This window comes from Pongo pygmaeus, chromosome 3 (genome assembly GCF_028885625.2).
Source record: "Pongo pygmaeus isolate AG05252 chromosome 3, NHGRI_mPonPyg2-v2.0_pri, whole genome shotgun sequence".
Lineage (NCBI taxonomy): Eukaryota > Metazoa > Chordata > Mammalia > Primates > Hominidae > Pongo > Pongo pygmaeus.
In genome coordinates, this window is record NC_072376.2 from 134742308 (window position 1) to 134757161 (window position 14854).

General features: G+C 36.3%; 1 protein-coding gene across 26 annotated transcripts in view; it reads left to right on the top strand.

The window, feature by feature from the left end:
• Window positions 1-14854, top strand: part of BLTP1 (bridge-like lipid transfer protein family member 1) — a 215674-nt gene that overhangs the window by 8706 nt on the left and 192114 nt on the right. For 17 of the 26 annotated variants that reach the window (XM_063664080.1, XM_063664094.1, XM_063664084.1 and 14 more), the window contains 2 exons: window positions 11894-12023; window positions 14303-14419. In XM_063664080.1, coding sequence (XP_063520150.1) covers window positions 11927-12023; window positions 14303-14419 — 214 coding nt within the window. In that variant the 5' untranslated portion in view covers window positions 11894-11926. Of the gene's footprint in view, window positions 1-973; window positions 2546-10249; window positions 10372-11893; window positions 12024-14302; window positions 14420-14854 lie in introns of all 26 variants that reach the window. The other 9 variants (XM_063664083.1, XM_063664081.1, XM_063664095.1 and 6 more) reach the window with 5 other exon arrangements.

Genomic DNA, 14854 nt, shown 5'->3' on the forward strand with positions numbered 1-14854 from the left:
GCGCCACTGCACTCCAGCCTGGGCAACACAGCGAGACTCCATCTCAAAAAAAAAAAAAAGTTTTTGAAAAAATTATTTTGGTAAGTATTTAGGTGAACCAGCATAAATTTCTGGCTATGGAGGTGACGTTTGGTAAAATACAGCATTTTTGGTTGGATGATATGACTTCTTAGATGTTCAGAGTTCTTCCATATATAAACATGAAGAACCATTTTTGTAGCATAGATTATGATATTAAAAATTATGTTTGTTTCGTCTGCTGATTTATATAGTGTTTGGATCATCAGTCGCCATACCTGAATATTTCTTTTGCCTGGTAGTTGATTTTCTTCTAAGAATCATGTTCACTAGTACTTGTGGAACTATGTTATTCATATGGTACTTTCTTGATTGTTATTTGTGGCAACTAATTTCTTTTGGTTATAAATATAATTCTGTTATTAAGTATGGTTTTTGGCTGGGCGTGGTGGGTGGCTCAGGCCTGTAATCCCAGCACTTTGGGAGGCCGAGGCAGGTGGATCACGAGGTCAGGAGATCGAGACCATCCTGGCTAACATGGTGAAACCCTGTCTCTATTAAAAATACAAAAAATTAACTGGGCGTGGTGGCGGGCGCCTGTGGTCCCAGCTACTCGGGAGGCTGAGGCAAGAGAATCACCTGGACCCGGGAGGTGGAGGTTGCAGTGAGCCAGATTGTGCCACTGCACTCCAGCCTGGGCGACAGAGCAAGACTCTGTCTCAAAAAAAAAAAAAAATAATAACGTTTTTATTTTACTTATTGTAAGAAATGAAATACATTTTAGTCGTTGTTTACTGCCACGGACTTTATTGTTTTTTAGCTTTCACTTTTTTGTTGAATTGATTTTTTCTTTAAGAATATTAATAAAAGTAGCTTAGCTACTACAGCTATAATGTTTTTTGTCAAGTGCTGTGCTGTGAGTTTTATGTTTGCTTTATGTTTTTAATGCCTTCAGGCCTTCAGCATCTCTTCAAGGAAGAGATGGCCATCCTACTATTTGGAAACAGGCGCAAAGAGATTCAGAGGCTTGCTCACAGCTAACAGAAGTATAAAAGGGATGAAGCCGGCTTTCCATTTCAAATCTGGTTTTAAAGGCTACTCTATTTCTAAGATACCAGACAATTTCTATTATTTCTGATTGAATGTTATTATACCACATAATTCTGTTGGGCTTTAGAACTAGTTAACAGGTGAAATTGTGTTTGTTGTGTATAGAATCCTGGGACTGAAAAGGACCTGGAGAGACCCTTCCTAGGTAGCAAGGATTATACCTAATCTGTTTTACCTAAGAGGATAATTGTTTATTTTGTCCGCTTGAATAAACAGAATAGGACATTATATAATTTTGATTTATGTGCACAAAGATGCTGGCCCTGGCCAGAATTGTTAAGGAGGCTAAGTTTGCATTTGTTGCCCATCTCCTTTTGAAGATTTTCCACATCTTCAGGAATCTTAGGCTTTTTGTGATATTCATAGGTCCTGCTTATGAATGAGAAAAGCACTCGAATGAATCAATTTACACTAATACCACATGGTAATCATGAATGGTAGGTATTATTGAAATCCCATTAAGATATCTTTGCATTCTTAAAAATATTGGTTAGCGTTCTATTTAAATAAATGGGTGGTGTAATTTTAGGCCTTGTTGTGTCATGATGGGAGCAATTTTTAAGCAGAGAGGGCCCTACAAATCACTGTATATGTAATGGGTAATGTCAACCTTTTTATACATTCCAATACTATCTTAAATGTATAAAGTTTACATAATTATTTTAAGTGAGATATTCAATTTCAGTAGACACGTATTTTGTATACTTTATCTGTATAGCATCATAGAATTGGAAGGAACTTCACAAAGTCATTTGTTCCAGGCCATCTGCCTGAGGCTTGGTTAGTCCTTAGACCATTTTTGTCACTTTTCAAACAGTTTACATGAATTAAACACTCCTTGAAACTTTATTTTGAATAAAAATGTTGTATGATCTGATTTGTATTTTACTTCTGTTTTGGGATCTCCTTAGGCCATGGCAAAGATAAACAATCTATTCAGGCGGATCTTTTGTTTTGGTATTTACTGAGATATTTGGATCAATTACTTGGTGTTTTAATTGTTAAGGAGGAGATAAATGTCTTTAGAATTGGTAACCCTACGCAAATTATCTGAAGATAATTTGTTACATATGTGCAGAGACCAGTTAAAGGTTTTCAAGTTAAGCATTTGGTCTGCAACATTTAATATTGATCACTAAATGTAGAAAGCAATGTAGAAATGTGATTGTACAGAGTACATAATTCACAGAATTTCTAGTATACAGTAATGGTGCTATGTGCTAACAGGTACTTAATCTTACTTGGTGATGAAGAGAGTGTATGTTGGTGGAGTTCAAAGGAGAGCTCTAAAGTTGATTTATTTTCCAGCCCTTAAAGAACTGTGATGAAATCCAGAAGACTTTAATATAATGGTGTGAAGATTTGTGGATGGCTTAGGTCCAAAGATTGTGATTTCATTGTTGCATGAGGGATTTGGGTATGATTACTTTTTTTTTTTTTCATTTTTGTTCTATTTGGAATTGGGTTGTTAAAATATTGAATGTTCTGTTTCTTTACTTTTTTTTGGCAGGCCGGTTGTAGGGGGTGGGTGAGAAATACTGTAATGAGATCTCTTCTTAGCTCTAGCAAATGAGAGCCATTTTTTCTTTTCTTTTCTTTTTTTTTTTGAGACAGGGTCTTGCTCTGTCACTCAGGCTGGTATGCAGTGGTGCAGTCACAGCTCACTGTAGCCTTGACTTCCCAGGCTTAAGTGTCTTTCCCATTTCAGCCTCTCCAGTAGATGGAACTACAGGTGCTTGCCACCACACCCAGCTAATTTTTGTATTTTTTTGTAGAGACGGCGTTTCCCCATGTTACCCAGGCTGGTCTCCTGGGCTCAAGTGATCGCCCACTTCAGCCTCCCAAAATGCTGAGATTACAGGCGTGAGCCACAACACCCAACCAGAGAACCAAATTTTCTTAAGGGTAAAAAAGATCATTTAGGAGTGTCTTTGGCCCTGAATACATTGGAAATACTTGCCTATCTTTGACAATAGCTCATAATGATGTATTTTTTTATAATGATGCATTTATTTCATTCATTTATTAAGTAAATATTTCTTGAGAGACTGCTCAATGCCAGGAACTTTGTTGGATATTGGATACACAAATGAGTAGGGCAAGCTCATCCTTAAGGAGCAGTCATTAGTGGGGGAGATACATTTCTAAACCGATAATTACAATACAGTGTGATAAGTACTAAGAGACAGGTAGTCATCCAAGCAGCATTTATTTAGCATTTTCTATATTGTTAGACATTCTACTAAAGATTATGAATATTCCAACTCTTACACTTAATACTCAGAATTTCTGAGCTGCATGGTAGAATTTTTAAGCCCAATAAATATTTATTGAATGGATAAGCAAAAACATATAGAAAAGGTTATATTGTACTTTCTATGTTGCTCCAAATAATCAAAATCAAATATACTTTCCCATGACAGTGCCAGGGTAAGCTGTGGCTCTTCACAGCTAGGTCTTCTCAAGTGATAAGTAATGTTATATGGACATATTCCAGCTTAAGCCTGATAAAGGAAAACCTTATTTCACACAGTTCTGTTCAACTTATGGGATATTTGTTTTAGAGGAGCCATGAAGCCCTGGAAGGGGATTAACCAGTGCACTGAGCTTTCTTGAGGACCTGTGGGCAGGTTCACAGACGGGAATTGGGAAAATTGTTATCAACCAGTTCTTTCCAACTCTTCTTCTTTGAGTTAATCAAATCTTGCTAAGATGGAGTGGAGTTGGGGGATTTGGGTCAAGCTGTGGTGACGAAAGTCCTCTCATCCATAATTCCTTTCAGCTATCACCCTAGGGTCATCCTTCTGCTAGCTGTTATTAACACAAATTAAATGTTAAGAAAAATAGAAGAGGAAAAGGGACAGTAGAAGGTAATGGGATTGTAACAACAACAACAACAACAACAAAACTGGGAGTAATAAGAAGAAAAAGGATGAAGTAAAAATGTTTTAAAATAAATATGAACTTGACTCATACTTTAAAAATATATGAAAGCAATCAGAGTCTGTCATTCTTTTCTCTACAGAATCTCCTTGCATTTGGGTTCATTCTTTCCTCTGTTGTTCCTGTTCTGATAAAGGAAATGTTCTTCTTTCTAGCAAAAGCTAGTTCCTGCACATATGTATGCTCTGGATTGAGATTTTAAAAGTCTTATGTATTAAATATCGTGTGCTTTCAATCATATGGTTTCATGGTCTCTTCTAAAGCACACAGTCATGTTTCTTGTAAAGAAAATTGTCCTTAGATTTGATAGGCCTAGTTATAAATAATAAAAACACAGTGCTTTGTTTTGGGTTTCCCCAGAAACAAACCTGGGATAAAGATTCAAGGGAATATAGTTTATTGGGAAATAATCATAGGAAACACTGGTAGGAGTGGGGAAGGAAGAAAAGAAAGGAATAGAAGTGAATAAAGGGCATTATTCTGGCAGTTACCACTGTGGGCACCTGGAGTTCACTCACATTGGGGACTCTGAAGACATCAAATAAACTACCCTTGGAGTTATCCCAAACCAAGAGCAAGGACAATTTGAGTGTTAAATCCACCAACTTCCTAGCCATAATTGACATTAACCCTCTGGCGTTTCTCACTTGTCCCTGGAGTGCAAGTTGAGTGTATCCTTGCAGTCAGAAAGCAGCCCTCAGCAGGGTATCACAGGTGTTCATAATGAGCAGGTTTCCTGTGTAGAGGTGAGTGCCAACAGTATATGGGCAAGACACCAATAGCATTGGCTGCCAATAGCAAACATTTATACAATTCAGTATCTATGATGTGCCAGAAGTTCTAAATGCTTTACATCAACTTATCAATTTACACACTATAACTTTATGAGATAGGTACTATTAGTGTCCTCACTTTACACATGAGGAAACAGAGTACAGAGAGGTTAGGTATTTTGCCCACAATCACACAGCTATAATTTCAGAACTGACATTTGAACCCAGGTGAAGCATAGTATAGAGTCTATGCTTTTAATCCATATAGTGATCTGCTTCTGGAACAATATAGTCTGAAGCAGCATCTTTTGCTTCTACTGTTGTTCCATAATAACTGCTTTCTCCTTCTCCTTTCCCCTAATCTCTTTTGTTTTAGTGTTGTGTATCTACTTCCTTATTTGTAGCTGTCTCCACCCCTCCCTGCAATTCTAGAACATTGTAGGCATTCCTCTTTCCATTTTACACTCAAGGCTATCATATCAAATAATTCTTGCTAAGGTATTAACTGATATTTCTGAGTTTATGTGAAGGCCTCTGAGTTTGATATTGCTTAGTGAGTATCTGCATGTTAATTACAAAATACAAATATTTAAGAACCATAGAAATAAAGTTGTGATTATAGAGTTACAGTTGACTAGGTTAGAATTTTGGGATTGGGAGACACCTGTACCTTGGCCATGGTTATAAGGAGAGGCCAAGAAATGTGTGCTTAGGCAAAAAAAGCCATTTTCCCAACTACAGCATCCTGTCCTCCAGCCATCACTTTGTCTTTTTCTTTTTAAATTATGGAAATATTACACACCAGTTGTAAAACAAACAGTACGTGAGTGCCCAGAATAAAAGTGAAAGTCTAGTTTTGTTGCTGCTTCTCCTTCCCCCAGAATCTCCTTCCACGGATTAGATTAGATTCAAGCTATATGCATCTTTGGCAGGAATATCACAGAAGTGAGACTGTGTGCTTCTATTAAGAGGCTCACAGTTTTGACTTATCCTATTGCTGCTGGTATTTACATTGATCACTTAACTTGCCTTTCTCAAAGTTCCTCTTTTTCCATTTGTCATTAATAATTATTTTTTGGGGGGCAGGGAAAGAGTTATTTTGATGTGACTATATAGAATTTTGTTAGCCATCAAAATTTGATTATATTGGTATGGACTCAGATACCTGTTTTATTAAATGGGTGGTAATCTATTACTATCATTTATTTATTTTTGCATTAAAATATAAAGTATTTAATCAAATGTTAATACAAAACTTTTCCTAGAAATGTAAAGCTGCTTCTTGTGTTTGAGTTGCTAATGAAATACACCCATATCTCTGCATTTTACATTATCACATTCATGGTGATATATAAGAATATAATTATTTAGACCATATTCCAAAATGCCAATATAGAAGAAGGTATTTATAGCATGAATTTGAATATTGTCTTCATTTAAATACAAACCTATGCGCTGTAAGTAGGTGCAAGCCTCAGACTACTTAATAGTTTCTTCTAGTGTAGTTGCACCTATGTTGTCACATTTTTTTTTTTTAATTATACTTTTAAGTTTTAGGGTACATGTGCATAACGTGCAGGTTAGTTACATATGTATACATGTGCCATGCTGGTGTGCTGCACCCATTTACTCGTCATTTAACATTAGGTGTATCTCCTAATGCTATCCCTCCCCTCTCCCCGCCACCCCATGACAGGCCCCGGTGTGTGATGTTCCCCTTCATGTATCCATGTGTTCTCACTGTTCAATTCCCACTTACCAGTGAGAACATGCGGTGTTTGGTTTTTTGTCCTTGCGATAGTTTGCTGAGAATGATGGTTTCCAGCTTCATCCGTGTCCCTACAAAGAACATGAACTCATCCTTTTTTTGTGGCTGCATAGTATTCCATGGTGTATATGTGCCACATTTTCTTAATCCAGTCTATCGTTGTTGGACATTTGGGTTGGTTCCAAGTCTTTGCTATTGTGAATAGTGCCGCAATAAACATATGTGTGCATGTGTCTTTATAGCAGCATGTTTTATAATCCTTTGGGTATATACCCAGTAATGGGATGGCTGGGTCAAATGGTATTTCTAGTTCTAGATCCTTGAGGAATCGCCACACTGACTTCCACAATGGTTGAACTAGTTTACAGTCCCACCAACAGTGTAAAAGTGTTCCTATTTCTCCACAGCCTCTCTAGCACCTGTTGTTTCCTGACTTTTTAATGATCACCATTCTAACTGGTGTGAGATGGTATCTCATTGTGGTTTTGATTTGCATTTCTCTGATGGCCAGTGATGATGAGCATTTTTTCATGTGTCTTTTGGCTGCATAAATGTCTTCTTTTGAGAAGTGTCTGTTCATATCATTCACCCACTTTTTGATGGGGTTGTTTGTTTTTTTCTTGTAAATTTGTTTGAGTTCATTGTAGATTCTGGATATTAGCCCTTTGTCAGATGAGTAGATTGCAAAAATTTTCTCCCATTCTGTAGGTTGCCTGTTCACTCTGATGGTAGTTTCTTTTACCGTGCAGAAGTTCTTTAGTTTAATTAGATCCCATTTGTCAATTTTGGCTTTTGTTGCCATTGCTTTTGCTATTTTAGACATGAAGTCGTTGCCCATGCCTATGTCCTGAATGGTATTGCCTAGGTTTTCTTCTAGGGTTTTTATGGTTTTAGGTCTAACATTTAAGTCTTTAATCCATCTTGACTTAATTTTTGTATAAGGTGTAAGGAAGGGATCCAGTTTCAGCTTTCTACATATGGCTAGCAAGTTTTCCCAGCACCATTTATTAAATAGGGAGTCCTTTCCCCATTTCTTGTTTTTGTCAGGTTTGTCAGAGATCTGATAGTTGTAGATATGCGGCATTATTTCTGAGGGCTCTGTTCTGTTCCATTGGTCTATATCTCTGTTTTGGTACCAGTACTGTGCTGTTTTGGTTACTATAGCCTTGTAGTATAGTTTGAAGTCAGGTAGCGTGATGCCTCCAGCTTTGTTCTTTTGGGTTAGGATTGACTTGGCAATGCAGGCTCTTTTTTGGTTCTGTATGAACTTTAAAGTAATTTTTTCCAATTCTATGAAGAAAGTCATTGGTAGCTTGATGGGGATGGCACACAATACTGATTCTTCCTACCCATGAGCATGGAATGTTCTTCCATTTGTTTGTATCCTCTTTTATTTCATTGAGCAGTGGTTTGTAGTTCTCCTTGAAGAGGTCCTTCACATCCCTTGTAAGTTGGATTCCTAGGTATTTTATTCTCTTTGAAGCAATTGTGAATGGGAGTTCACTCATGATTTGGCTCTCTATCATTTATTTTTATGTTTAGTCTGTCCCAGGTTTTTCCAGTGGGAGCCTCTTTAAGCTGGCTTCTGTGTCCTTTTGACATGTTCGTATCATTCTTTGGGTACTTCTTTCCTTTCTGGAAAACAAGGCTTATCTTTATTTTCTGTCCCTTTGTTGTGGAATCAGCCACTTTTGCAAGGGGCCCTGTTTCCTCTTAGTAGAAAATGGCTTTTAGAAGCAAAGTTTTCTGTTCCTTTTTATTGAGGTGTTGTTGCTCTCAGGACCTGTTAGTGAACATATGCATGCACATATACAGTACATAAATACATTTACAGCTGTATTTATTTCTATATCCATTTATATTGAAAACCATAGCTCCAGTTCTTATCTACCATTTTAGGTTTCATTCGAATTTTCTTCCTTTATATATCTCGAACAGTGAGACATTGTAATAATGGCTCCCATTATCCTTAATATATTTATTTACTTCATCACCCAGGTGTGTCCTCCTTATCCTACTTCTGCCGCAACATACTTTTCAGCTTGTTCTCCTGCATGGAAACCCTACTTAGCTCTTTTGGGTCTGGGACCTTTCTCTTGGGCTCTGACATCCTATGCCAGGCAGCCTTCCTGAGTAGATGCTCTTTTCTCTGTGCTCAGGCTCTCACTCCTCTCAGCCTCTGAAACCTTAAGCTGGGTGCTTCTCCTGTGCCGCCTTCTGCCCCTACTGGCCATGGATGTTCTTCTCCTTCCACTCAGGCTCCAGCATCCTATGCCTGACTTCTGCCCTACAAGTGTATGCTCCTCATCTCACTCTGGTTTTGACACCCTTAGTTGCTGCCACTACTCCACAAGCCTGTCCATCATGCCATTGGATACTTAATTTATTCATATCAGGCTCTGACATCCAGCTCTAGGCTGCTGAGACTTCTGTTTCTCTCTTCCCCATGTGCAGATGCATGCTTTACTCTGCTTCACCTTGCAACTTTTAGATTGAACTGTTCAGGAAGGGTAGAGGAAGAGGAAACAACCAGTTTGTATTTTGTTCCACCGTTTGCTCCATGAAAATTTTGCAATAGATTACCATAACAGTCTCCAGTCTCTCACTATTAAGGAATTGGCGATATACTACTTCATGTGGCTGAGCATACAACAACATTTTTGTTTGGATTCTGTGTCTAGTGTTGCCTTACTTTATTTATACCAGAATATCTACTTCTTACTTTAGGGGCTTTATTAAATCTTAGCCTTTATTTCTGTACTTGCTCAAAATATGTTCTTTTAAATATTGAGCCTTTATCTGTTGATTTCTCTTAAAGGCTTTGCATTAATCTAATATTTGGGAAATATTGATTGAAACTTGTTTGATACTGTAGGGTTTCTGTCTTTACAGCCTAAACAACCTCTTTCCACATTCTTTTTGACTATGGTTTGTTACAGTGGTGGGTCATGATTATTTTAGGTGAGGTCTTTTTGGTGGATAGATCCTTTCCCCTTGAATTTGATTAGAAACAGATTTCCTTTTTATGTGGAGACCTGAATGCTGGGACACATCTCTCATGAAATTTCCAGAGTCTTTTCCTCCTTAGTGATGTGCTGGCTAGCAATCTGTAGAATGGTAAAAATAAGTATGAAATAGATACATATGTTATTTTATGATATGTAAACCATTATGTAATATGTGAATATTTGGTTTTAGATTTTTTAAGATAGTTTTTTTCAAAGTATTTGCTTCCTTTTCAAAGTTAAAAAAAAAACTTAAGAGGGAAGAAAGAGAAAGCTCATGTTATAAAGTTAGCCCTCAAATTTTAAGGTGCTGACAGGGATTTTTCAAAGCTTTGAAAAATACGAGAACATTTTTTACTCAGTTTCTACACTGTAGAAAAAAAGGATTATTGTAAACTGAAAACATTTTCTTAATCTTCTCTAGCTCTTGCCTTTAGGTTTTCATATCACTGTTAATAATAAACCTTCTGTTATTGAGCTCTGTATTATTTTCTTAAGAGATTATTATTAATTAAGAGATGTTTAATTTGAATTATAAGATTTCAACAGTGTAGAAATATGAAACATAATGTGTTGTAGATTGTGTCTGGCAATGTTATCTCATTCAATTTTTATTTATTTATTTATTTTAGAAGGGGTCTCTCTCTCTCAACTGGGCTGGAGTGCAGTAGCATGATCATAGCTCACTGTAACCTTGAATTCCTAGGCTCAAGCAATCCTCCTGCCCCCGTGCCCTGAGTAGCTAGGACTACAGGTACCACCATGCCTGGCTATTTTTTTATTTTTATTTTTTTGGCAGAGATGGGGTCTCACTATGTTGCCCAGGCTGGATTCCAACTTCTGGTCTCAAGAGTTCTTCCTACCTTTGCCTCCCAAAGCACTGGGATTATAGGTTCTTGGCCTCATCCAATTTTTAAACTTGTTTTGTGATGTCCAAAGATAAGAGTTGTGGTGAATAAACAGAAAACAGGTTTAGAAAGTTAAGTCAGATGTACCAAATTTCAGTTAGAAAGTTATCTTTCCGTATTCTTTACTGCAGAAAAAATTTGCTGTTTTTGTAGTTATCTGTAAAAATCTCCTCTGTTGTTTAATATTAAAGTAGTATTAACTGTGTAGGTCTCTTTGTGATTAAGTCTAGCTTTTTTTTTGCTCTTTCTGGTTTATTATGAGATAATTTTGTTATTGGTAGGTTGGGTTAGTCATATGTTACTACGGTATTATGAAGGAATATTTTCTTGTTTCTTGGATCATAAAATATGAACTTTGTTCCTTTTTTCTTATTGTTGGTACATCTCAATATTCATATTCATCCTACTGTGTGTGTGTATATACATATACACACGTATCTATATACATACATATGTATATGCACACATGTGTATGCATACAAATATTTGTCAGAAGTTGGGTCACAGTTCTACAGTGAATTTTTCTTTATCTTAAGTATCTGATAGCAGGAGGTCTCTTTACTGTTCAGACTACCTAGAGTGAATCTGAACTAGGAAGATTGTTTCCCCATGGGATAATGGAGAATACATAGAGGTGATGGAGGGTAAGAGGGATTTATCTAACTTAATATACAAATATGATAATATTAAGTGGTGGCTTTGGGACAAGTCTGGATGAATTTGTTTGATGTAGATGGCTAGTACTTCTGATTGTTGAGATGTTTTTGATTAAAGAATAATCATGCCGGGCGCGGTGGCTCACGCATGTAATCCCAGCACTTTGGGAGGCCGAGGCAGGCAGATCACCTGATGTCAGGAGTTCAAGACCAGCCTGACCAACATAGAGAAACCCCGTCTCTACTAAAAATACAAAATTAGCCAGCTGTGGTGACGCATGCCTGTAATCCCAGCTACTAGGTAGGCTGAGGCAGGAGAATTGCTTGAACCTGGGAGGCGGAGGTTGCCTGAGCCGAGATCACGCCATTGCACTCCAGCCTGGGCAACAACAGCAAAACTCCTTCTCAAAAAAAAAAAAAAAAAAAGAATAATCACATTCCTCTTATTTTGAGCCGGAGTATAGTAATTGAACCTTAGTTAGTGCTTACATTTAAAATGGTGAAATCAGGACATTACAAGTATGATCCATTCTCTTACATTTTAGTAGAAATGTGGGCATTTTTGTTGTATTTTTGCATTCTCATCATTGAAGGAAACAGAAAGGTGATTTAATCAACTTCATTTATTAAATTCACCCTTTTTTCCCCTTAATGATTTCTGTTGCAATTTTATAAATCTCTGATTCTAAATTTAACCTTTGAAATCTTGTAGGCCTTTAGATGTTGTTCTGGAAAAACTTTAGTAATGGATCAAAGGAAGAATGAGAGTATTGTCCCTAGTATCACTCAATTAGAAGATTTTCTTACAGAACACAATTCCAATGTTGTTTGGCTCCTTGTTGGTAAGTGGAATATTTTTCTTCTATTTTATTGTGTTTTAAGTATGGATTAACAGCTGCCAGATTTTAAACAGTGGTTGACTGAAGTTGGAACATTAACACTACCATTTATTTATTTTTAGGAAGGAAGATTGTTATTTATATTTCTTGAACATTTGTTCTGGAAACTGCTCTGAAATGCTCTACTTTTTCTTAGGCTGCATTCTCATCTGACTTAGGGGAAGTGGAAAGAGAAGAACAACATTGCACTTAGCTTATCTTTCTGGTTTCAGGTCACCTCCCCTACTTCTCGACTCAACACACACACAAACACTTTGGTTTTGTTACAGAAATAATAAATCCTCAAATATAATTTTACTGTAAAAATAATTCTATTTTTACAGTAAAATAGAATTATATGCCTAATCTTTTAATCTCTTTCCTCATTCCTTGTGCACTTGGCAGTGAGATCTGCTATTAATAATTTTTTGGTATAATCTAGAAGTTTTCTAGGTATATACAAATAGCTTAAACTAGCAGAGGGAGAAAGAAAATATGAGTGAATGAATGAATGAATATGAATGAATGAGAGGGGGAAATACAAAAATAATACAGGGAAGGGAGAAATTATTGTAGGCTGTTTCTGCTCTGGAAGTTTTCATGGGAGAATGGTATTTGACTTTAATTTTGGCATAAGAATTGGAAACAGAGGAAATTAGGAAGGGTAAGAGAGAAAACAAAGGGTAATGATAATATGTTGAGCACCTTCTGTGTGCTAGATACCAGCTTGTACATATGTTGTCTCACTTAATGCTCAGAGTAGCTTTATGAAGGTAGGTTTTTATTCTTTTCCTTTTAATTCCCTGTTGGGGAATTGAGGCCCATAAAGATTAAGTAATTTATATGGGTTACACAGGTATTTTTTTTTTTTTTCTGAGGGGATGCTTATGCTTCTTTCATGACACCCAAGGATGTGGGTAGGAATATAAGTAGAGATGAAGTGTCTGTTCCCTTTCCTGTCACCTAGAATTTTTCAGACTTGTTCCTGTTATAAACACCTCCTTTCTTTAAGAAAAAAACAGCAACAATAACAAGCAGAGAAACATTGAGCAATTGTTTAATCCTTCTGTTTTACTATGAGAGTAGGGGGGCATGATATAATGAAAAGACTATGATTCCTGGCTTTTTTAATATTAAAAGCATATTTTCCAGCAAATGCCTGTTGCCATTCTGAAGGACTCATATAACAACCTACTGTTGACACAATGATTTATAGTAAAAATTTGTACAAAATGGCTTTAAACTTGAGATATAATGGCGTATCATCAAAATAACTTCAAAATATTTTTTCTAGAATTTTTTTTTTTTTTAGTGGCAAATCATAGCACTTGCTACGTCAAAGCTATTACCATCAATCTAAGCTGCCCTGGAAATTGTATTTTATGTTGACTCTCAGTGATTGCTTTGCTTTATCCATAATACGTAATTGTTTAAAAGTTAAGGACTTAATATGATGTTACTGAAGGGTTATACAGGTTAAGTTGCTTTATATAATTTTCTCATAATTTAGAAGTAATACTTTTGAAAAGGATAAGAGCAAATTTATTATCAAAACAATGTTTTCCTGTGTTTTGCCTTTTGTATATTCATGAACTAGATTTTTTGAGAATATGAATTTTATAAGTAACTGTATACTTTCATTAAAAAATAAATTTAGAATTTCATTTACTGTAGCATATTCAATGACATCATAACTTATTGTCTTACCCATTACAGCAAAATATCTAGTTACAGGTGGCCTATTTGATATGCCTTTATACTAAATTCCAACTTCTTTTACTTAAAGCACAGCTTTAAAAAGCAGAAGGTTTTTTTTTAAAGCAGAGATTTTAAAAATCATTACTTTTCTTCCTTTACAAGTGGTTATAGCTTGTTTCAGGAAATAACTTGGGAATGAACTTGTGTATGAGATGAGTTTTTGGCCTAATAAAGGTGAATTTGTTTCAGAATATTCAGAAATATGGCCTTTCTTCTCCTAGGATGTCTTTACATAATGTTTATTAACTAAAACAGTACAAAGCAGTGATAAAGTAAACAGAAAGGAAAGCAGGCATACTTGAAACATTGCTCTAATAGATCTGATTGGAATTTACGCTTTTCTGGATAATGAATGATGAAGAGGAAGAAAGCTGGATAAAGTATAATCAACTTCTGGTTTTAAAATTCCAAGTATTAAATTGTAAGAGGACACATTACTGTGTAGAAGTAAATCCTATTATTTCTGATTTTTTTCCTCCCAACAGCTACCATTTTGTCCTGTGGATGGATTATTTACCTCACATATTATAATTCCCGGAATGTTGGTCTTATTTTAACACTAGTTCTTAACAGATTATACAAGCATGGCTATATCCATATTGGTGAGTTTGAGTTAACCCTGAATTTTTTTCTTCCTTATAATCTTGAGATGTTGTCTTACCATTTTTTGTTGCTATAACTGAATACCTGAGACTAGGTCATTTATAAAGAGAAGCAATTTATGTCTGATAGTTCTGGAGGCTGGGAAGTCCAAAGTTGAGGGGGTGTGTCTGGTGAGGACCTTCTTGCCAGTGGGGACTCTGCAGAGGCTTGAGGTGGCACAGGGTGTCACATGGTGAGGGGGCTGAGCTTGCTTGCTCAGGTCTCTTTTTCCTCTTGTAAAGCCACTGATGTCCCAACATCATGGCCTCATTTAATCCTGAGTACTTCCCAAATGTCTCACATCTCAAATACTGTAGTCAGATTTCCCACCCTTCTAACACTGTTAAAATGAGAATTAAGTTTCAACGTGAGTTTTAGAGGGAACAAACATTCAA